The sequence below is a fragment of the Lemur catta genome, chromosome X, assembly GCF_020740605.2.
Source record: "Lemur catta isolate mLemCat1 chromosome X, mLemCat1.pri, whole genome shotgun sequence".
Lineage (NCBI taxonomy): Eukaryota > Metazoa > Chordata > Mammalia > Primates > Lemuridae > Lemur > Lemur catta.
The window spans coordinates 62,310,545-62,335,228 of NC_059155.1; the positions used below are offsets into that span (position 1 = coordinate 62,310,545).

Here is a 24,684-nt window from a genome sequence, read left to right on the forward strand (position 1 = left end):
TGTCCTTCTATGAGTAGCCTTTTGTGTCCATCTCAAATGTAATGCTCAAATGTGGCAAAGATGGTCTCTCAGAAATAGTATAGCGTTCCATTTGAACCCTAAAAGAGTTGAGTTCATGACCAGCTTTTTTGGTGTGTAAAACAAAAAGGACAGCCATGTTTTAAATGAGAATTAAGACCAAGATGAGCATGAATAATGTTATGATACAATATACATCACTGGTCTGACATGAGTAGATGATTGCCTACCTAGAGTACAATCAAAGAAAGGGATACATGAAAAGAGCTGAAATACTTGTATTCATATATTTTCATACACTGGTGTTCTACCAGGTAATCTAAGCTCAGTAAATTTTATATGTTAATATCTGTTCCGTGAGAGTGAAAACAATACAATATCTTTATAGTGCTGTGATATACTGAAATGGATGAGCTATATATTGTGGTTTAAGGTTGTATTCTCATGTGTCAGCCTTTTTAACAGAATAGTGAAACAGTTCTTACAGAGGCAGTCATTCTGAGAAACTCCCACATTTTTCATAAAGCATTTATTAAATAAATATATTTCAGAAATTTACAAAATATGGCAGAGAGAGTGAAGGAAGAGACCTAGAGTGATGAGGAAAATTAAAAATAAACCGATTTCACTTGTGTTGACCAGCTGATGAGAGAATATTGCCCAACTACGGAGGGTTGATTCATGGAATCTTTGGGTACTTCACCCAGAACTTAGGGCATCTCTTTCATGCATTTCTTTTTGACTCTTCCATGGTCAAAGATAGCCCACACTTTGCAGAAAGAGGCACCATGTTTACTGATGCTTGTAATGGAAGTGAGTGATCAGGAGGGAACCTTGCAGTGGGACCTTGTCATTGACAAAGCTACTACAGCAAGTAGTCCAAGGCTTCCAGTCTGACACTTTTACTTGGACAGGTATCCAAGATGGGCCTTTTAGTAAATACTGCCTTAGAGTAAATTATCTTTTTTAACTAGTCATATTTTAGATTAGGACTTAATCCCCCATAACCCTCAGAATGAAGAGAAAATGAAATTTTCCCGGAAATAGTATTTCCCACTAAGAACATAGAGTATATTTGCACTTCTTTGTATGAACATCAAATAGCTTGCTTTGTTTCTTTGAGGTCTGACAAGCTCCTTTTACCTTTCCAACCCTGCCTTCCAACATAATATAGCAAATATAGGGGTTTAGGAGTAAAAAAGATCTGGACATGAATCCTGTTTGTTTGATAGTACTGAGTAATGTAGTTCTAGAGCTATTGGATGTTTCTGGTTAGAAGGAAGTTTCTTTAGTTTATTTAGCATTGCTGTGGATGTCAGCACATGCACTTGCCAAATCAGTTAGATTAGAACCTACAAACTGAGTACTCGGTAACAGGAGCACTGAGTGCTGGAAGGTTTAAAATAGATGTCATATGATACCAGTTATAACCCAGTGAAATTTTACAGTCCCAGGACCCTATGCAGAGCATAAGCCAAAATGGAAGATGGTCCTGTTTTCTATGGCTTTAAAAACATTTTTATTACAATGTTTGCTACCTTTTTTTTCTTCAAGCTTTTAATTAAGATTTTTTTGGCTCTCCTAACCCATTTCTATGTCGTCAAAGGAAATAGAAAAGAAGCAGCTAGGATAGCAGAAGAGATCTATGGTGGAATTTCAGGTAAAAGTACATGAATTTGTTCCCAATACTTACAAACCCCTCCTAGATAATTCATATGAATAGTATTTCTAGAAGGCAGATTTTATGTATTCTTTGGTTTAGAGTGGGTAGTTTTAAAACATTATCTATCATTTAAAGTGGCAAATGCTGTAGGCTGCATCAATTTGTGAAGGATTTTCAGCTTTATTTTTGCAAGTTAGTAGATCTATTAACAGTTATTATTTAAGAGGTAAATAGAGTAGTTGCTAGTTACTAAGAGTATTTTGAGAAACCTCATTTCTACTGGCCACAAGAACTACTTATATAGGATTATTTTCTTTAATATTTTTAATCAAACTTTAACAATGAACATTCTAACAAGACAATTTCCTCAGGAAATAGAATGACCAACAAATTTGATTTTAAGCAGCAAACATGGCATGCTGTGTATATTTTTGTGCTGCCATTTGCAGTTGAAATTGATTAACGACTTTGTCGCTGTCAGGAAAACCCTTTCACTGAACCCATTTGTATATGGCACCATGCAAAACACTGCAAACAAACGTCATTATAATATGAAATGTCAAGATTTGGGTAAAACATTTTACGGTCTCATGCTTTGTAGAGATTAGTCTCCATTTCTTTCAAGAAATTATTCACCTTAATTGTAGTGAGATGCTACAAAAGTAAATGAATCAGATATCCCTGTCACTGCTGGGATTGTCACTTAATAGAATATTTATTCATAAACAGTTCAGAGTTTCCCTATGTATTTTTAGTGTTCACAGGGGTTCCAAGATTACATCATTCTTTATCTAGTATCCATTTCACTTTGCATCCAGGATTCTCTTTCAAAATAGACTTATGCTATGTGATTCCAATACGCTAGACAACTTGGAAGACACTAGACAACAGCAGTCTTATCCAAAGAAATAAGACCTCCAAAGACGAAGCATCAGAATGCTTCAATTAACTGGGGAAATTGAGAAGAACTTTGAAGTTTCAGAAAGTGTCCGAAGGCCCGGACTGTGGAAGGAGATATCTTTTGGGGATTACATTTGTCACACATTTCAGGGAGGTATGTTACTTTGGTTAAAAAAAAAAAAAGTAAAGCTTCTCTTTAGTTTCAAGTTAAGCATGATCTGAAAACCTATTTTCTAATTTAACTTGTAAAATTGGGCAGGGACTTTCTAAAGTATTCAGTGATACTTTTGGTGTTCTCATAGATAGATACATCATCCTCATGGTTTAAATTAGGTGAAGTCCAACAAAGTCAATATTGGCAAGAGCATGTTAAAAATGTTTTCTCCTGTTGCCCATATGCATTATTTCTGTCTTTGTGGTCCTTAATTAAGTGTACTCTTAAAAAGGTTTTATAGTAGCCAAAACCCATGTAAACATGGTTTAAATTTGAGTCTGGAGCCTGAATGCAAATTTCTTAAATAGAGTTATTCATTCTTTAGCTCAAATATCTTTACTTGGTCATGCTCCTAGGATAATGTTCATTTAATTTGCAAGCAGGATAGTGTAATAAGGTCAAAAACATATTTTTCAGTTATTGTTAAAGAGGCAGGGCTGAGAATGATGCATGTTAATTTCCCTGTTTTATTTCCTTCCTATATGTGTGTGTGTGTGTGTGTGTGTGTACATATACACAAATCCCCACACCCCCATATACATATTTAATAGAAAGTATATACAGATTTGGTAAATAAGTTTTTCTATAATAATATAGGCAGTAATATATCAGAATAAGTAGTTTTTACATGATTCTGTGTTTTTTCTTTTGACATCACTGTTAACAGTCAGATACTATATATTTAAAACAAGATGTATTAAAAATTAAGAACAAAATTTTGTGAAAGTGTTACACTCAAACCAGAAATCACCTTTACTGTTCATTGGTTAGACAAATGTTTGCTGGGAAAATATATGACATTTAATCAGTAACCTAGCTAATTGACTTACACAAGTCTCAGCCCAAGGTTAAATTTCTTGATTCTGCTAGCATATTCTGTTCCTGTAAACCATCCTCAGCAATGTCAAAAACAAGAGAGGACAGGAAAAACTCAGCCAGGGTAGAGGTTAGACTTTCCGGGTCTTGGGCACTCTTTCTTTTGGAAGCTACACCTAACATCACTTCCTCATTATATATAATTTTTTTTATTGTAAAATCTTATGGAAAGTTTTCTTCTTAATTCTGGAATTTCATATTCTAGAATACATTAGTCTATATGTCTTTGTGTTTTAAACTAGTACATTTGCAGGTAACTCATCAGAGTTGATTTAAGCTATGGTTGATTGTTATTAGTTTTGATTTTTAAGCTTCTCTGTGTATTTTGTCAATTATATATATACGTATATGGTTTTTTCCTAAAGTTTGAAACATTGTCCTTGGTCCTTGGTGTTATGTCTAGAGCATCAGGTGGATCATCGGATCCCACCTTCAGTCTGTAGATATTTGCGTAGGCACATTTCTCAGGAGAGAGGTGCTTAAGCTAAGTCTAAAAGATTACTATGATTCTAAGTGTTACACTTAAAATCACTCACCAATAAACTGACCATGATTTGACATTTGACATCTTTGCCTCTGCCTGACTTATCTTCCTAACTTGTTTCTCCTGTCTTTTCCATTCAGATAGGATTTGCCTGCCTTTGTTCAATTCATGCCCAAACCTCTACCAGCCTTCTGCTCTTATGTAGTTTCACTGGTTGTCTCCTCAAAAGTTGGCCAAACCATGCTCTAAGTGGTTCCATATCTCAGGTGCCTGCTGGTCTTTCCCAAGTTGGGACAACCAGTCCCCACAGGGCTCTGCCTCCCATGGGTCACCATTATCTCAGTTCTCCTGCCCCTGATGGGTTCAAAGAAGCCTTCTTTGTAACATACCACAGCATAGTCCATTGTGTCTGAAATGGCTCATTGACTGCGTATGATCTAACCAGCACTGGAACATTCTAGAGAATACCCATTTTAACTCAGTTTTATTATAATATTTTAGATATCTCAGGAAATTTATTATAGTATGTTTTTCTCTAATTATCTTGGAGAAATTACTTAAAATATTAATTCTTCTAGGCTCTAGCCTATATTTTGGTTCAAAATTGAAGTTCCCTATGCATTTTCTTTACTATATGATTTTAGAACTTGAATAAAGAGAATAAAGATTTTTCCATGTGCACCAGGGATTATAACCAGTTAGGTGGTCTTTTCAAATAATAAACTGGTAATCTGAAATCCTTGTTGGAATTAGGGTATAATTTGCAAAAAAAAATTTTTTTAAAGAATAATTGGTTTTTATCTCAAATACTTGGAACTTAGACAACTGTATTCTATCCGAACCAATTTTGTTATTGAAATATATGGTTTTAGAAGTTGTTATTCAAATAGTCTGAGAACTAAAGATACAAATCACATTCTGAGAAAAATTCAAAAGGGAAAATGAAAAAGTGCTTGAAAATTTTCTGTACACCTCATCAAGAACAAGCAAACATATTTGTAGAGTAAACTATCTTCAAAATGTGTTTGCAGCCCTGTGACACAGGCGGTCTGCCAAATAACTAAAAATAGATTGCCTTAGAGAAGAAGGACTGAGTCCTATTTAAGCATTCATTTATTCGGAGAGCTTAGTTGCATGTTTCCTGAAAGGAATGGAAAATCTCCCAAGCTGCCAAATAACTTTTATCCTCAGTTTCTCACAATTAGCTCCAATTTGCAAAATGAGAATGATAAGAGTAAAAGACTGCTGGGAACAAGAATAGAAAAACAGGAGACCCCACTGTGGCAGTTTCTGGAAAAGGATTGTGTGTGAAAACCCTTCAAGGTCGTTTGAAGCAAGTGCTGGAAAACGATGGAACTGGAAATGTTACTTTCTTGAGAGTGATTCTGTTTCCAGCTGGGAAACAAAAATGATGTCTACTTTTAAGGCAGTACAATTGATTTGTTTACAATATTTATAGAGAGAAAGTGGATGTCAAAGCATCCCAAGACAAATTAAATCTACTATGAGGAGAAGCCAATGGTTCTTAAAACCAGAACAAGGTGGTTTCTGAAGTCCCCAAAACTTGAGTTTCAATCCTACTTCTGCCACTTACTAGCCATGAGATTGCTTCATGTGGAGCAAAGCGGTTGTTGTACATTTTGGGGTGTTCCCGTTCATAAAGCAAGGCTCTTCCCTCCTCTACTGAAAGCCACGGGATGGGGGCTCTAGGAGAAATACAAGCTTAGATAAGGGGCACCTGAGAGGACGGGAGCCTGGTATTTCACTCTCAAGTTGGAAGCCTACTCAGACAACTTGCTGAACTGCTCCCCCATGCTATCCAAATAGGGGGAAAGAGAATTGGAAAGCAATGAGGTGGTGAGGGAGAAGCCCAGGACAGCTGCCATTCCCTCTTTATTGGTGGAGTGGAAAATGTGACCACGGGCTTGTCACCAAAACCTCAGAGGGATGGGGTGTGAGTGGAGGATGTTGCATTGATGGGAGACATGAGGAGAGGTGGCCAAATGCCAATGGGTAGAAAAGGTGCTTGGCAATGAGCCCTAGTACGAAGGGCATGCCACAGACCCAGAGTGAGGCCTGCAGTTGAGGCCAAGAGAGAAGAACTGGCCTCCTCTTCCAGTTAACTGGAGAGACATCTTCCCTATTCCTCACTTCTCCCCACTCCCAAGGCACCGGAGGAACTGGCACCTAGAAGGAAGAAGTGGGAGGCATGTGAAGAACATGCTGCCCTTCCGCCTCCAGCTCCTTGGTGGGCCAGACAGAGCCATACCCCGTGCCCTGGGAGTGAGGAGAAGCCAGGAGCTGTGCACATGATCAAAGATTACAGGTAGAAAAGAGGCTGACCTAAGTCGCTTTGAAAACTCTTTATGGAAGTATAACATAAATACAGAGAAGTGCACAAATCCTAAGTGAACAGCTGGATGAATTTTTGCAAAGTGAACACAGTCAGGAACCAACACCCAAAAGCAAGAAACTTCCTATTATTGCATGGCCTCCACCAGGTCCTCCTCCAGCCTGCCCCTGCCCCTCCTCGGGATACTTTTGTCTCCTGACACCCAAGGTGAGTCTGCCCTCCTTGTGTACTTTATAGAAATGGAATCATATAGCACAGGTTTTTTGTGTCTGGCTCTTTGACTCAACATTAGGTTTGTGAGATTTATCCATGTTGTTGTGTATATGGATCAGGGCTTATGGGACTCATGAGTAACAGAAAGCTACTGGAAAGTTTGAAATAGGACAAAGGTGTGGTTAAGGTTCTTGCTTTCCAGGAGGAAAGGGAACCACCATGCCCCCCTTGGAGGCAAGATTTAGAAACAATAAAGCCATTTCATGCTGATATCTTAAGACAACTCTTTTAATAGCAAGTTGCTACTTAAATCTTGTTTTTATTTTTGAAGCGAATACTTGTAGTACCTTTGGGTGACTCAGGTTGACTGGCTATTGTTTGAACAATGGAGTAACAAAGCCCCAGCTGTGGCTTTGCTTCTTCCACTGGTGAGAGTGCTGAGTCTGCAGCTGTGGGTAAAGACTGACCTCCCAACCCCCGTGCTTGCATTCTCTTCCAAGAGCAATCAGGCAAGAGGGGAACCTCTCTGATGTACACTTCACATTAAATGAGATGGAGAGATAATTACAGGAAAACCAAGCCTCACTAATCGAGCATTATATCCATATACTATCTCATTATTTTCAGTTTATGCAAATTACGAATGTCCAAAGAGATTTAAAAATATTTCACTCTTCAACTTTTAATCAACTCTGGAATAAGTGGAGATACAAACACAATATATGTTCATGTTAAAATTTTTATCTGTTTTTCTTTATTATTATAAAAGCATTACACATTCATATCAAGAGTGTGGGATCACCAGTGATTTGATCTCTCTATTTTTTGTTGTTTTAATTTTTATTTTGGAACTAATTTCAACTGACAGTTGTAAGAACAGTACAAAGAATTCCTATTTTTCTTCATCCAGAGACCCCATTCATGTTTGGCCAACTGTCCTAATGATGTCCTTGATAGCAAAACCATCAGGTGTGTTGCCGTTAGCTGTTGTGTCTTGTCGGCACCCTTCAATCTGGAACTGTTCCTCAGTCCCTCCTTGAACTGGTTCCAGGCCAATTATTTAGTAGAATGTCCCCCCAGTGTAGGTTGGTACAGGGTGTCCTTCAGATTGGGGTTATGCATCTGGATCAGGAATGTCACAGAAGCAGTGGCATGCTCTCTCATCACATTCCATTAGATGGTACACAGTACCAATTTGTTCCATTGCTAATGATGTTAACTTTAATCACTTGGGTAAGATGGTTTCTACAGTTTTCTTCTGTAAAACGACCCCTGCTCCCTTTATAATTAGTAATTATTTTATGGGGAGACAAGTTAAGGATGATTCTACTATTTCTTCCACTTTTCTAAGTTGGTGTTCTATTATGAAGAAGCGCTTTCTCTTCTCCATCTTTATATATTCATTTATGTCAGTGAGGACTTCTAGATTACTATTTTATTTGATGGGGTATAATCTCTTACTCTCATTGTTTATTTTTGGCGCTCAAATTGTCCCATATTTGGCCAATGAAAGCCCCTTTGAGCCAGCTTCATATTTTTCTTTTTTTGACATTTCCCATCTTCCTTTGAGTACTTCTTTACTTTCTGGTAAAATGTTTGATGAGGTCCATCTTATATTTTTCCTGGCCCATGCCTGGTGTCAGCTATTTCTCCAGGGAACCCTGGTTTAGGTTTTCTCAGCACACAATACTAAAAAATATGTATATACACACACATCTATGCTTTACGTCTAAATTAACTTTTTAAAATCTATTTAGACATATTGAAAATCAGATTTTTGTACCAGTTGCTACAATATCAATTCAACCCATAGGGTTCATTCAAGCTTTCCCCATTTTTATAACCCAAAGGGTTAGAGAAGATACATTGAGTTTAAATGTAGAAAGAGGACTTGTTGAAATGTTTATAACCCTGGTTCTCATCCATTGGAAAAATTTACTCTTTCCTTAAGGCCTTGAATTATTTTAAATTTACACAATTCCATCTGTGGTGGGATTTTCAGTTTGCCATGTTTATAGGTATGGCAACCCTGAGTTCTTAACATCATCAAGATCACCTAAGAAGAAGTTGAGAAGGGCCTTTTGTGTTAAATCCAATTCGTATTACATTCTACTCAGTGTATAGAAAGCATAGTCGTCATTTGAAAAATGCCCACATTTTGCAAACTGGAGTAGGTTTTCTTCCAAAACAAATGACTGCTCTTTGGGATGTTTAATAGAGGGTTACTTCTCAAATGGCCATTTAAACTGGTTAGTTCAAGCAATTATAAGAAAAATATGTCTGTAAGGCAGTTCTGAGGCTGTTCCTTAGAGTGCCACCCTGCTGTGCCTACTTATTAGTCATAAACTGGAGCATCTAACGAGTCTAGAGCACCTACCATCACGATTATGTTTTATTGGCCTACTTAGAGACCAAAGCACTTGCCAAATACTAGATTACTATAACTTCATTTTACAGGTAAGGAAATTGAGGCTCAAATAATTTTGTTAACTTGCTGATTTGGGCAGAGAAGGTCGTCGAAGTAGGCAGTCTGGCTCCGCTGGCCCCATGCTCAGCCATCACACTAACGTGCCCATAACAAAGCTGTTTAGGGAAAAACTTTTGGAGTATTTGATCATCTGAAAAATGACATTCTGCATTATATTAATAATAGATATACTTCATTATCAAATGAAGCAGAAAAAACTACCTAGAAAATTTGGAGAAAAAAAACCATTTTCCCTGGTCCCTTAGAGTCTCCTTCATAGTGCACAGGCTGCTGAGGCTTTGGGGTGGAGGTGGGAGGCAGGGGAAAGATAAAAATACGGAAGCACATTGACCTGCTTTGCCCTTCATTTTGCCTTCTTTAGAGTTGTTGGATTCAAGCACTGGGCACTATATATTTGAACAAAATCCATTGCTCGTTAAAGCTGCCCCCCAAAAGCCAGAGAGATTGACTGTTCCCTTTCTCGGCACACATCACCAAGCTAATGGGCTTTACATTCAGTAGCTTGTCACCCTGAAAGTGGCTGATGAGAGAGCCTGACACATGGTACCTGCTTCCCTTTTCTTCCCCCAAACCTCCCCTCACAGTGGGTGGGCAGCATGAATAAGCTGCAGGAAGAAGTCTCCAGACCTTGACTCTGAGCTTGATTTGTATTTCAGACTGCTGGGCTGATCGATCCCCACTTCATGAAGCTGCGGCTCAGGGGCGCTTACTGGCCCTTAAAACTCTAATTGCACAAGTAAGTGAACTGAAGACTGGATCCTTCGTGCTTATGCTGTGATCAAGCATCATTCTTTATTAGCTTTGGCTGTAGCAGAGGTCTTGCTCGCCTCAGCCATCCCAGCACTGCCATTCTAGGCACGTGTATCCCCTCGCACCTCACCATTTGTTATTCCTGCCTCTCTTTTCCTGGGGAGCTGCCTCATTTTCTGCCCAGTTCCCTCCTTCCCTTTCTGGGCCTTCCTTTGAGTTTCCCTGTGAGGGATCCTGAAGGATGTCCTCAAATTTATGTTGTACCAACTCACCTCATACTCTTCTTAGCTTGTGCCTTAGCAACAGCAGTCTTGAAGTTGCATTAGTCAGCTATCACTGTGTAACAAATTACCTCAAAAACAATGAACACTTTGATTTTTATGGTTTCTCTGGGCCAAGGAGCAGCTTAGCTGAGTTGTTCTGGCTTAGGATCTCTCACAGGCTGCCAAGCGTCAGCCAGGGCTGCAGTCATCTTGTGGCTCAACTGGGAGGGGATCTGCTTTCAAACTCACTCCTGTGGCTGTTGGCAAACCTCAATTTCTTGCCCCATGGGCCCTCCACAGGGCTGCCTTCCCTCAGAGAGAGTGTGAGGGAGTACCTAAGAGGGAAGTAACAGTTGTTTTATAACCTAATCTCTGAAGTGACATCCTGTCACTTCTGCCATATTCTAATGATTAGATGTGAGTCAATAAGTCCAGCTCACACTGAAGGAGAAGGGCCTACACAAGTGAGCCAATATCAGGAATCGGGGGTTACTGGGTGCCATCTTAGAGGCTGCCCACCCCAAGGATGCAATATTTTAAGAGTGAGCATTAAAATAGGTTGAAAAATGGGTAAATCTTACTCCTTAGGAAAGATTCATTCAAGTCTTCATTATGAAGGCTACTTTATTTGTATTTATATTTCCAGCACCTTGGACAATGAGTACAGGCCTAGTAAATATTTGTTAAGTGAATGAAAGAAAGTGCACAGGCTCCATTTGTATTGTTTGTTTTAGAGTCTGCATGTATACAGAGAAGGTGAGTCATTATGTCTTTTTTCCATGTCCTAGCAATTACCTAACCTGGCTTCCTTACCATTTTGAATTTAAACAGCTGGGTGCACTGTTCTGTGAGTGTGTACATGCACACGTGCTTTTAAATTTTGTAATTTATTTTTTGCTTTCTCTGTTATGAGTTATGTTACTTCTTAAGAAAGTAAAAGCAAAAGGAAATCAGTATTGCTGACGATGACCAAACGGGCTTTGTGCCTGTTTTTATTACTTATTTATTTTTAAGCACTTTAAATTTGTTCTGATTTAATTATTTTTAAAATGTCATATATTCATATAGTTCAAAAATTAAAATGTTATAAAAAGCTACACAGTGAAAAGTCTTGCATCTGCCTCCTCCATCTCAGCCTCCCACCTCAATACTTTTATTATTATTTCAAATAACCTTTTTATTTTGGGATAATTTTAAAGAAGAGTTGCAAACACAGCACAGAGAGTTCCCAAATACTCTGTACCCTTCACCCACTTCTCCTAATGTTAACATAGCCATGGCACAGTAATCAAAAGCAGGAATTAACGTTTGTGTAATACTATTAACTAAACTGCAGATTGTTGAGACTTCACCAGTTTTTTCCACTAATATCCTTTTTCTGTTTCAGGATCTAATCCAGGATCCCAGTTGCATTGAGCACATATTTATGGTTCTTTTCTTTTCTTTTCTTTTTTCTTTTCTTTTCTTTTCTTTTCTTTTCTTTTCTTTTCTTTTCTTTTCTTTTCGAGACAGAGTCTCACTCTGTTGCCTGGGCTAGAGTGCCATGGCATCAGCCTAGCTCATAGCAACCTCAAACTCCTGGGCTCAAGCAATCCTCCTGCCTCAGCCTCCCGAGTAGCTGGGACTACAGGCATGCGCCACTATGCCTGGCTAATTTTTTCTATATACATTTTTAGCTGTCCATATAATTTCTTTCTATTTTCAGTAGAGACGGGGTCTTGCTCTTGCTCAGGCTGGTCTGGAACTCCTGAGCTCAAGCAATCCTCTTGCCTCAGCCTCCCAGAGTGCTAGGATTACAGGTGTGAGCCACCGCGCCCAGCCTGAGCACACATTTATTGTTAACTATACTTCAGAAACATGTTAGCTTCAATAGTGTGATCAAATGTGTAAGGAGCATTCTTCATAGAAAAAAATCAACTTTTTCTGGCTACATCTCCACTTCTTCACCCATATACACTAATTGAAAATGTATTCTTCTACTTTATATTTTTACTTTATTCTACGTTTAGATAGTGTGGTAAATGTGAGCAAAACATTAAACCAATGTGAGTAAATTGCTTTAAAACATTAAACCAAAGTTCAGGAACTCTTGGTTATACTGCCAGCTGTCACTGACAGGTGGAAAGCCCCAAGTCTTATAAAGAATTTGAACTTTATGCTTCTCTATTTTCTCATGCACAATTAGGGTGATCCACTGTAGATGGTCTTTCAGGCCTGTCCAGAATTACATTTCCACAATTCCAGGGATTCTGAGATTTTTGCACCTAATCATTTTTTTTTTAGCACACTTCTGCCACCTTGTGGACTGGTCTGTTTTCTGTTTTTTTTTTTTTCTTTTTCTTTCTCTTCTCTCTTTTTTTTTGTACGTAATTAGAATGTTTAATTTGCAATTTAAAAAGTTTTTGAGCTCCAACCAGATTTTATATTTCTGCTTTTGATTTTTTTTAATTTCAGCTTATTATGGGGGTACAAAAGTTTATTTTTTTTGATACAGAGTCTTGCTCTGTCACCCTGGCTAGAGAGTAGTGGTGTCGTCATAGCCCACAGCAACCTCACATTCCTGGGCTCAAGCGATCCTCCTGCCTCAATCTCCTGAGTAGCGGTGACTATAGGTGTGCACCATGACAGCCGGCTAATTTTTCTATGTTTTAGTAGAGACTGGGTGTTGGTCTTGCTCAGGCTGGACTCGAACTCCTGAGCTCAAGGGATCCTCCCGCCTTGGCCTCCCAGAGTGCTAGGATGACAGGCGTCAGCCACCACACCCGGCCTGTTTTTTTTTCTTATAAGGAAATCATACACGGGAAAAGGAAAAGGCTTTTCTAACTGTATTAGATGCCCAGTTTGAAATATGTAGCACAACTCTGGAGTAATGATGTCACATTTAGGACATAAAAATAGGACCCAGGAGGCATGGAGAGTCCCTGTGATGAAGGGACAGACAAATTTCAGCTGCTGACCACAGCAGGGATGCAGCCAACTCTATGGAGGTCTGGCAGAAGACGGTGGGTGTGTAGGTTGGTGTTTGGGATTCAGAGTCATGGCACCAGGTTTTGGAAGCTTTCAGCAGATCAGTTACAAGGCAGGACCTGGCTGGGAAGGACAGACCAGGGACCTAAGTCCTTTCGTAGATAGAAAGTGATAATCATGGGAAGGAAATGGTAAGAGCCAAGTTATCAAAATCAGTGTATGAAGTCAGAGTCGTCCAGCAGCTAGGCTGACCTTGTCACCTGTCACATGGACTCCAGGACGAGGAGGGCAGAGCATGGCAGTGTGGGGAGGGGAAATGTGTTAGGACAGGGCAGAGACACCCGTAGCTGGGTGAGGAAATGAAGGTTAGGAGAAGCCCTAACCCTGGACCCAGACACTGAGACTTTAGAGAATTCTTTGTGCAGTGGAGTTGTGGCCAAAGCAGCACTGCTACTACACAGCGCAATAAAGGATCGCTGGCTACTTTACTTTCTACTTTTAAGCCCGAGAGTCACCCTTCTGTTCTAGATCCAGTTCTACCTCCTGAATGTCCATGTAGTCAGTCACCTATCCCTCATAGCCACCGCTGTTCACACCCACCTGTTCCTGGACTCATAGCCACGTCTCCGTGGCTCTTGCTTCTTACAACTTTATTCCTGCAATCAACCCTCCATGCTGCTACCAGTGGACTTCTCCTAGCACAGCTAATCTGTTAGCTCCAGACTTTCTACAGCCTAACAGACTTCATAGGTGCCTCATTCCCTCTAAGACATGCACTCCCTGCTTGGAAATCAGGGCCTTTCATGATCTGGCTCCAGCCATACTTCCTGTCGCTTCAGGCATTTGCATCTTCTGTGCCTTCTTAATGGCAGATCCTTTCGTTGCTTTCCTAGCATGAAACTTTTTATGCTTCAAGACTTCGCTAAAATACTACCTCATTTGCCAAGTTTATTATTTTTTTTTTACTTCTCAAGCCAGATTCAAGGATATCTCATCTCTCAAATGAAGTATGAACATGCTTCCAGGATAGCAATATTCTTGCTCTTTTGTTTCATTTCTGCCTCCCTGTAGGCTCTGGGAGAAGAGAGACCCATGTCATAAGTTTTGAAGAACCAGGCCCTAGCACATTTCCTAGCTCAGAATGCTGCACAAGCATTTGCTGAATAAATGAACGTGAGGCTCCCATGCTGTTTTTAGACTCCCTTGGTCATAACCTCTACTTTTCTCTATACGGTGCTAATATTACATCCACAGACTGTAAAAACTTCAGAAACATGTTGAACAATATTGCTTTCATGGCTATCAGTAATGAAGCATTTAACTCTCTTCTCTTCAAATGATAGGGTGTCAATGTGAACCTTGTGACAATTAACCGAGTCTCCTCTCTCCATGAGGCATGCCTTGGAGGTCACGTGGCCTGTGCTAAAGCCTTATTGGAAAATGGTGCACATGTGAGTACCGCCCCTGCCCGTGTAGGTCTGTCTACACAGGTGCATCTGCTAACATCTTAAGAGACTTTACCTTCCAGCCTGCTTACTGACTGTGGGTAGGGGCTTGGCTGGTCCCATCCACGTGCATATCCATCATTCAGGTTTACTGCTTTCTCATCAGCCTTCACCCCCATGTGTGAACATTCAGATATAGTGACTCACAGGAATATTTCAAAATTGTGATGCTGACTTTAAAAAATCTTCATTGTAAGACATTAAAAAGAACAAATTTTAAAAGAACAATCAAAAACACTTAATTCAACACCTTAAATCAACAACTATTTTTATTGAGCAAAATTATCAAAATAAGTGAGTTTTTAACAAATAATACATTGAAAAAAAAACCCACGAAATTAAAATTTATCCTATTTTGATCTTACATCCTAACTTTTTCCAAAGAGTGACTGAGGTGCTACATATAATGCAAACATCAGAACAGAATTATAAAATTACAACTTCTGAAAAAATCTCAGTGACACCTGCATTTAGTTACCAGATGTTGTTTTGTTGCTAATTTTGTTGTTTATCTCAGTCCTTGCTTTCTTTGTTTTATGAGCTGTTTTTTAAGTGGTTAATGATGATTTTCTTTGTGTTTTATACAGAAGTTGGGTTTTGTAGAACTAACATAAAGGCTTTCTTGCAAAACTAAATTTTCCAATGCACTCATGCTCAGGCATTTCCATTAGGCCGTGCTTCTTTAAGTTACCACTTAGTCAGCTAAGGGGTAATGATGAGGGTGAGGCTCTGTGAGAGCCATTTCCTTTCAAGCTAAATGACTGGAGTCACAGGCAGACTGCTGGCAGGAAATGATAAACAATCTCAGGTCAGAGAAATTTTGTTGGGGGACAAAGAGAAAAATAAGTCATAGTTTCTTGTCTTTGTCAATTTTATAAGGGAACAGCCAATAAATACTTTATCATACAATTTAACATTTAAATCAGAATGAGAAAAGGAATAAGAAAAAGATAGTCAATCAGTAGAGAGTCCCCCCATAATTGGAGGTCCTATGGGCACCACAAGCTCAATGCAAACTGTGCTTATCATGTTCTTTCCTCTGGGACCTGCTTCTCATCTTGGGTTCCCAATTTCAGAGACCAGGTGAAACATCCTCCTGGTCTCCCAAGTTCCAAACTTGGAAGTCATCCTATTTCTTCCATCTCCCCATCTAGTTAATCACAAAATCCTGCTAATTTATATCCTATTTCTCTGTCCTCTCCTTTGTCCTGCTTCCATGGTGATCTAAAGCATTCATTATTGTATCAAAATGACCTGTTTCTGTGTTTGTTTTCCCTAATAGAATTCAACCTATTCAAGGAGAGGCAATTGTCTTACTATTGTTTTCAAAACATTGGCACTTAGTAGATGCTCCATGTACGTTTGCTGACATGAACCAACAGAAAAACATAGGAAATCACATAAGATGACGACTTCCTAGACTGAGGATGAGGATAATACTTAGTAAAACACAAATTAAACCAGTTCCACCAAATATTTTTAGTAAAAATATAAATAGGATAGAAATCCCTAGTGTATGAATTTACACACATTTTCCCCATCTGTCTGTTTCTGCCATCTTAGCATCTTATCTTTAACTTTCCAAACTAATAGAGGTTATATTGGAACCCTGGAGACAAATCATTTTTGTTCCCAAAGCAAGAAAATTTATTAGAATCCTGATTATCACACACATCTTCCCTTATTTTCTGAGGGAAAATAGTCTGACATCAAACCCCTATTATCCTACATTTCAGTCATATCAGAGCCTTCCCACCAGAATGCCGTGGTCCTAGATGTTCTTTCCAACCTGTTGTTGATACTCAAAGATGCCTCCTAGCCCTGATGGTTCTCACATGCCTCCCATATCCCTAGAAGGTACTGAGGATGGTTGGAGACACTATGTTGATGCCTATTTTCTATGTACCTTTGGCTTGGCCATCATATCTTTAGGAGTGACAACTGGCATGTGTAATTTGTATGGAGTACAGTGGATCAGAGAAGAGAATTGTGGCAAGAAAGAAAGTGGAACTGTGGGGAATTGCCAAGGAGATTTTTTTGCAAACATAGATTTGGGGACCATAAGCTAGCTGATTTCTCTCAGACTTTTGGTTCCTGCCATGTTTGTTCATGATTGGGAGGGGTAGTCACACCCGTATTAGAGGAAAATGGAAATAATTCTTGTTGCAAATGTTTATTTAGTGCTTACTGGGTACCAGGCAATGTTTTAAGTGTTTACCATATAGTAACTCACTTGATCCACCCCAAAATCTCATGAGGTTTCATAATGTTACTGTAAAGATGTGGAGTTCCCTCGTTCATTCACCAGCATGGGAGATTTCTCCAGGCAGATACATAGGAATACATGCTTGGAGATGGTGAGAATGAAACAGCAAATCCTCTGGGTCTCTCTTTGCCCATCATTAGGTGAATGGTGTGACGGTTCACGGAGCCACGCCCCTCTTCAATGCTTGCTGTAGTGGCAGTGCTGCGTGTGTCAATGTGCTGCTGGAGTTTGGAGCCCAGGCCCAGCTCGAGGTGCACCTGGCTTCACCCATCCATGAGGCAGTGAAGAGAGGTAAACGAGCCACCACAATGCACATAAAACACTGATGAGCCAGTCTGCATCAATCAATGGTCTAGTGTTAGTTATGCAAGGGTTGCCTGGATCTTCCTCACCATTAAAATATGTGTGGTTTAGAAATCCCACAGTAGTAACTTGAACTTGTAAATCTTCAGGAAGTACCACTGTGGCATGAAACAGGTCTTCTTATAACCTTGGAATGTCTTGCTGTCTCAGATTTCCCATTTTCTGGGGACAGTTTCTTAGCAGACCTTTCCTGAGCCCCTTTGCTGGTATTTTATTGGCAGCTTGTGCAGCCAAGATAGCAGTTGTGATTTCCGTGAATTGTGCTGTGCTTATGTCTCTGTCCTTAGTAGACAAGAACAGTTCATCCCTCAAAGCCCATAAAACACCAACCACTAAGCTAAAATAAATTATGAAAGTGTCTAAAAGCCAAGGCTGATTACTATCTCTAATGGAACAGTAAATGTAATTGTCCACAACAAGTAATACACTCTAGATGAGCTGATGACTTCAAGGTCATAGTTATTGAAAAAACAAGTTGCAACTTTACAGAGCATGGCATTGGAAATCTTGAAGTTGACCTAGACTCCTGTATTGTCAGTTACTTTTAAAATGAGGGGAAAAAGTAAATTTAAGGAATTTAAAAACTATAAGCACAGACTAGACATAAACAAGATGCCATTGAAAGAACAAGGGCATTTGTCAAAGGTCACACCTGAGAAGCAACATTTTGGTGATACCCAGTGGTGGAGTTATTCTCTTCAGATACAATGGAGAAGTTAAAACACTCTAGAATAGTGATCTTTGCTGGTGTAATTGGGGATGAAAGTTTTTATTTCAAAAGGGAACAATGAAAGATTTGCCCTAGGTTACTAAACATAACTTGGTAATTTTTTTCCTAGTGGATTACTTTAAATGATACAGAAGACCCAAATATCAGTGTATCTATGTCTTCAATGTCCTAAATGTATTTAATAAATATTTATTGATTAATAACTGATATTAATCATTTCCCAAACATCAAGCAAGTTCTTTAAATTGTAGAGCAATGAATTATTTTGGAAATGACATGAAAGTCTTTTTAAAAAATTTTAATATGGATTTGAAGTAAAAATTAATGTTATTTGTATTTCCATCCAAATGTTTAAAAATGGATAAATGCTGGGAATGGTTTGAATTACTTAAGTACTTCTGCAGTGCTTGGATGATTATATATGGAGTGTTTGGTATCTATGTGCCTGCAAAACATATATATGCTTATCATAAACACACAGTTCATGTGTCCCTATTTTTTTTGTATTATAAAAGCATTCTAAGGATCAACATCCACGGAATGGAAAAATGATTTGCAAATTCATTAGTTTATATACTGTTATATTAGGGCTAATCATTTAACTTTATGTATTCATTTTTAAAACTTCCTGAGAATATTTGACTCAAACTAGGCTCAATTTCTTGTTCTTCAAAAAAAAAGACAAGAATTATGCAAAAATACTTATTAGATACTCCATATTTGTCAAGCAATTTTAGGTACTAGCTAGGTATTATTTCTGGATTCTTAGAGCTTTAAACCTCTGCGAACAGGCTGAGTCATAGTCTGAGTCAATACCTTGACATATAATGCTATAATCCAGGTTTAATATTTACTTATGTGAACAAATAATTTGAACTCACAGACTCTTAGCTTGTATATTTTAATATCTATTTATACTCAATCCAGAATTTGTGATAAATCAGGCAGGTCTAGGATGAAGCTTGCTTTTATGTTATCTATAAAGAAAAGGTTGGTAAATTAATTAGTGATGATAAGATTTTTTTAGGGAAACATTTAAAACTTCAAAGAGAACTAACTCTTTGCAAGCTTCCATCAAGCATTCCCTCCTGAACAAAGCATTAATATGATGCAAATTAATCATGTCTATCTCTTCATTGGGCAAACTCTCGAAGGAGAATGCTTGCTTACATAGTTCCTGTTAGCCACTGAATTTGAAAGTGTATTTAAATATGTTCTATACTTGAGACTTTTTATTCATTTTCGTAAGTATCTTTCAGGCTGACCAAAATTAGATTGCAGGCCACACACTCAGTCTCACATGCATGGGTGAAGAAGAGGATGAGAGATTTCTAATGGAGAGGGGACAGGGTTCCCTTGGGTTTCAGTACTGGCTTTTCAGAGTAGTAATAGGGTCAGTCATTTACCCTCGGGATCTCGTCACTTCCATTTGTAAAAAGGTGGCTTCATTCTAGAGAGTGATTTCAACTGTGCTCCTTGGAGCCCTCAGTTTAGTTGGAGTTACCTCAGGGGCTGTAAAAAGGAATATGGGTGGGGAAGCATGAACATGATCCTCTTTTGATTGGTTTTATTGTGGGAGTTTCTACCTAAGATTTCCAAAAACAAAGATTTTTATTCCTACTACAAAAAGAGATCTAGGTTATTTGTAAAGCCCCTTTCAGATAAGCAATCCTAGAATTTTTGTGAATATTCAATATGTCCCTTACTTGAGTGAGGTGATCTTGTGTCCCACCAGGTCACAGAGAGTGCATGGAGATTCTGCTGGCAAATAATGTTAACATTGACCAAGAGGTGCCTCAGCTCGGAACCCCCCTGTATGTGGCCTGCACCTACCAGAGGGTAGACTGTGTGAAGAAACTTCTGGAATTAGGTAATTTCCAGATCTAGAAATCTTTTCCTGAAAAGAACCTGTTAGCATTGTTGGTTTTCTACAACTTCAAAGATGAAATTCTTGTCAGGCTGGAAAAAATTCTGATAGCATTTGATGTTTGAATGCTAAAAGCAGAAGTTCTCCAGAGAAATGAATGTCTATATTTCTCAGTTCTGCTTCTTTTGATGTTGGCTCCATTTACCTGGTATTGTTCTCCCTAGTGGTCTCAAGATGGCTGCCAGCAACACCTGGGTTTATAGCTCTCCTCATCCATACACAGCAAGAAAAGAGCATTGACTTTTTGAGAGTCACATGCCCATCTCTAAACCCCTCATAGTGGCCGAGGGAATACAATAAGGTGATGGGTTTAGGCCTAGATTTCAGCCTACTCTACAGTTATTAGGCTTCTCTGGAAACAGGAACTGGGAATCGCAAGAGGGTGGTTCCCTGGAGGGAAATTGAGGTGTGGTTACCAGGAAGATGTTGGACATTAAAAACAACAGCCGTTTGTCACAGACTATTTTACATCTATCCTGCTAAGTTGTTTGGTCATTTTAAAAAAAATTCTAAAAGGCATATATAGAAACTGAGAATCCAGGGAAAAGTAAAATATCTTGAAACTCTTATTTGGTTAAAGATTCAACAAACTTAGCTCCTGACTGGAAAAAAAAAAAAATGGAGGTTATAGTAAGAACCTTTAGTTGAAAATTTTTATCTTCAAGAAGTTTTTTGTCTTTTTCATTTCTCATCATTTACTACTCTCTATAAGTTCAGAAATCTTTTTTTCTTGAGCCCCAGATAATATAAATACTAAATAAACTTAGATTTTTCTTTTGCCAAAAAAAAAAAAACAAACTATGTAACAGGAGTCTCAAATGTTTTATTTTGTATGTCACACTGTATAGGAATGCAAGTAAAGCATTTAAAATCAATAAAAATATTTAAACTCATTTTTCTCTTTAAAATATTTTGAAATGGTCTTAGGCATTGCTGAGGCTCTGGGCTTAAGTCATATATTTTCAAGGAGTTGTTAAATATGTCACAGCACTGCACATTTGAGGCTAATTGTGTTTTACATTAACATTCCGTGTTGAAATGTGGCCATGTGTTTTGTTAAGGAGCCAGTGTCGATCACGGCCAATGGCTGGACACCCCCCTGCACGCCGCAGCGAGGCAGTCCAGTGTGGAGGTCATCCACCTGCTGACGGACTATGGGGCTAACCTGAAGCTCAGAAATGCTCAAGGCAAAAGTGCACTTGATCTGGCAGCTCCAAAAAGCAGCGTGGAGCAGGCGCTCCTGCTCCATGAAGGTAACCAAGGGCTGGGTGTCCGCTTCCCTTCCATAAACACACTATCTCTCCTTCCTGTCTCATCCCTAGCATTTTTTTTCCTTTTTTTGCTTTTTAATTGAGGGTGGCATAGTGGGAGGTGGCAAGCCTTGCCATCATTGACATGACTTCTGGGATTTTACGTGTTGTGGTTTTAAGTATTCAATTATAACCAAAGGGCATTTACATACAACCTGAGTGTTGCTTTGTATTTTCCATAACAAGGAAATAACCAGCAAACCTTGTTTTTACCCTGAAAATGTTGAACTGCCACATCTATCCTGGCATAAGCACACGATTGAACAAACCAAAGCTCTGCTTTGTAATATCGGGAGGCAATCCAGGTGCAAATTTGAAAGACTTGCGTTAGAGGAGGTAGGGGGGACATAGGGTATGTATTTCAAAAACCTGATTAAATAGTGAGGTTGTTTGCCTGTTCTCCAGATTAGGAGTAGATGGGTTTGCATTCCTCATTGCCACACTCCCAATTCCACCATGGGCATCAACAGCAACTATAGATGCCAGAGGAGAAAGGTGAGCTTCTCAAATGCTTCATATCTCAAATTCAAAAGAGAATCATGTTACATCCCTACAGCAAGAGAACATTTTCTGAGCCTACATTGATCATTTGTATGCTTGGGAGAATATTAAAGATCATTGTAATTATTTAGCTTTACATGTGCCAAGCACCAAGCTACATTTGAAAGAGATTAATCTCACTGAATTTTTCAAACTGTAAAGCAGCAAGAACTTTATAGAGTAGTAGCTGATGCTATGCATAGAGAGATAGGCTTGTAGAAGGTCACACACAGCTACTCAGAAGTAGAACTAGGTCAGATTTTAACCAACCTGTCTGACCCCAGAATGTGCACTCTTAATGTGATGAGGCCCCAATCTTGAATCTTCTGAAACAGTTTCCAGTGAGGAGAGGTCTCATTTCACTCACCAGTTCCATTTTGTGAAACCACCCCCATATCTTAAGTGGAATGCTTGGTTTAATCATTTTAGGAATAGCCTCTCTAAATCAGTGCTTCTTAACCTTTAACACACATACCAGTCACCTGGGGATTTCCTTAAAGTGCAGATTCTGATGCAGAAGATCTGGGGTGAGGCCCGAGACTGTGCATATCTAGCAGGCTCCCAGGTGATGCTGATGCTGCTGGTCTTAGGACCACACTTTGAGAACCACTGGTCTAGATTATTTCTGATAGTCTAGATCATTAGTGATTACTCTTTGATTTGAATCTCCACCGGAAGGATTATGATCTTCCTTACCAGGTCCCAGTTTGGAAATATCAGGTACTTTCCAACTGTTAGCTGAGAATGTAGCTTATAGCAGTTTTCACATTTCCTGTTTTCTTCCATCAAAAATGTTTCCAGATCTAGGATTTGCATTCCATATAAGCAAGCTCCGCTGTCCTTTGTCTTCATAAATATAGCCACTTGCTCTAGAATAATGAATACCAGATACATCAGAATTCACTCTGGTGTCTGAACTTCTCTAGACAAACTGGACAATTTGTAGAGACACTTCCATTCTCACTTCTCAAGATTTTAACTAAGTATGATTCTTTGGGCCTCCAGGTAGCTTTCCATCATATGGATACACTTGGCGGTGTCAATTCAGATGTCACCTGGCTATTTGTACATGCAGTTTACCATTTTTTCATGGAATTTAAGCTGATGTTATAGTAGGATTTTCTTGAAAAGGAAAACTTTGTACAGGCCAGTAATTAAATCTACTTGAAGAGATCTTTGTTGATATAGTCAGGTTAGAAAATAATGGAATATTATGAATGTCCATATATAACTAGTATTCCAGCCAAAAGCTCATCCATCCTATCCAACCATATTTTGAACTCTCATCAGCTTGTTTTCCTTAACGATCCAAAGCCACTCAAAGCCATGGGCATGATGACTCCATAAGACTTCATGAGACTGAGGTTCAGGGGAACCAAGTGAGTTGAGTTCTTTCTGCAGATCTCTGTTGAGCTGGGATCCTTGCAAGAATGGAGAGCCCCTCCAGGTGTGAGCTGGGACACAGCCAGCACCACCTCATGGGCAGCTTGAGCCAGGAGGTCCAGGAAGACTTTGAGGGCTGAGCATCTGGTCCCTGGTACATCTCTTAACATTGCCTCTGTGACCGCATGGGTGCAGCTTCCTGCTGACACCCTCTCTGCAGTTGTCCCTCTGTTCTGCAGCTCTGTCTTGGACTCTTGTATGCTCAGTACTTCCATTTGCATTTTTCCCTGGGCCAGTATATCACTTTCATGGGCATATGCAACACATCAATGAGGTGCATTCCCTTTAGACCTCACACTTCATTCCTAATGTGCCTCTAATTGTTCAGTATAGGTAATACAATTGCCACTGGGAGATCAAGCCAAAGAAATACATCTGCTCTGGAGGGGCGCATCAGAATCCTCTGTCTGTATTTAGTGCCTGCTACCTCATTCTATGATTTCTATATAGATCCAGCCTCTCTTCTGCTTTTAGAAAGTTTCAGTCTCTTCCAGTTTTCTGATCTCCCACTTCTACCCCCCACCCCACCCCACCCAACCCCACCACTATGACGTTCATATTATTTTTATTCTTCCTATAGGCCCGCCTGCTCTTTCCCAGCTCTGCCGCCTGTGTGTCCGGAAGTGCCTGGGCCGAGCATGTCATCAAGCTGTCCACAAGCTATGTCTGCCAGAGCCACTCGAAAGATTCCTCCTATACCAATAATCCCAACTGCTCCTGAAAAAATACTTGGAAATAGGTTGTTGTCTGCTGTACCCAGGGTACCTAGTGTAGACACAGTAGCTAGACTCTCAATATCTTCAACCAAGCCAGTTAGAGTAAATCCCTGATAATTGGGAACACTTGAGGAGTGGAAACTCCTAGGTAGTTTAATGTTCTTATCACTGAAGGCGCAATTAGAAACCTTTTAGTTTTTACCTCTTTTTGTTAAGAAACTTTAAAAACCCTTGAAGTAGAGTGAAGATGATAGGCTATTTTTTGATGATTCAGGATCTTCCTATACCTAAAGGTCAACATATCATGTAGACACATGTAAATTCAGGTGGATAAGGATTATAATGAATGTTAGGTATTCTAAGACATGTTCCTGATTTAGTTCCTCACTTCTGCCCCATTTCTCTTTCTTTCTTTCCTTCCTTGAATAAATCTGTCCCTTAATTTTGGTTTCTCTGTCTTTGTGTGTGTGTATGTGTGTGTGTGTGTGTGTGTGTGTATGAAGAAATATATATATACACACTCATGAAGCTAAAGACTTTAAAAACATCACAGTTGATTGAGGCTTCCAGTTACTGAGGTCTTGGTTGATGAGAGAGACTTTGGAAGAGATTAGCTCGCCCAGATGTTGGGATCCATTGACCATTACTTCTTATATTAAATGCTGTTCTTCAGATAAGCAGTTCCAGGATTGAGC

The 24,684-nt window shown here is 39.2% G+C and overlaps 1 protein-coding gene across 2 annotated transcripts; it reads left to right on the plus strand.

Moving 5' to 3' along the window:
- Positions 1 to 1,463: 1,463 nt before the first annotated feature.
- On the plus strand, positions 1,464 to 24,420 carry ASB11 (ankyrin repeat and SOCS box containing 11). Of its 2 annotated transcripts, none has more exons than XM_045538083.1 (7): positions 1,464 to 1,678; positions 9,866 to 9,945; positions 14,533 to 14,640; positions 17,101 to 17,251; positions 19,789 to 19,923; positions 21,042 to 21,233; positions 23,854 to 24,420. In XM_045538083.1, the coding sequence occupies exons 1-7, from the start codon at positions 1,498 to 1,500 to the stop codon at positions 23,976 to 23,978; spliced, it is 972 nt and encodes a 323-aa protein (XP_045394039.1). In that variant the 5' UTR covers positions 1,464 to 1,497; the 3' UTR covers positions 23,979 to 24,420. The 2 variants fall into 2 exon arrangements, with proteins under 2 accessions (XP_045394039.1, XP_045394040.1); XM_045538084.1 differs by lacking the exon at positions 1,464 to 1,678 and adding an exon at positions 2,557 to 2,735.
- The last annotated feature ends 264 nt before the right edge of the window (positions 24,421 to 24,684 follow it).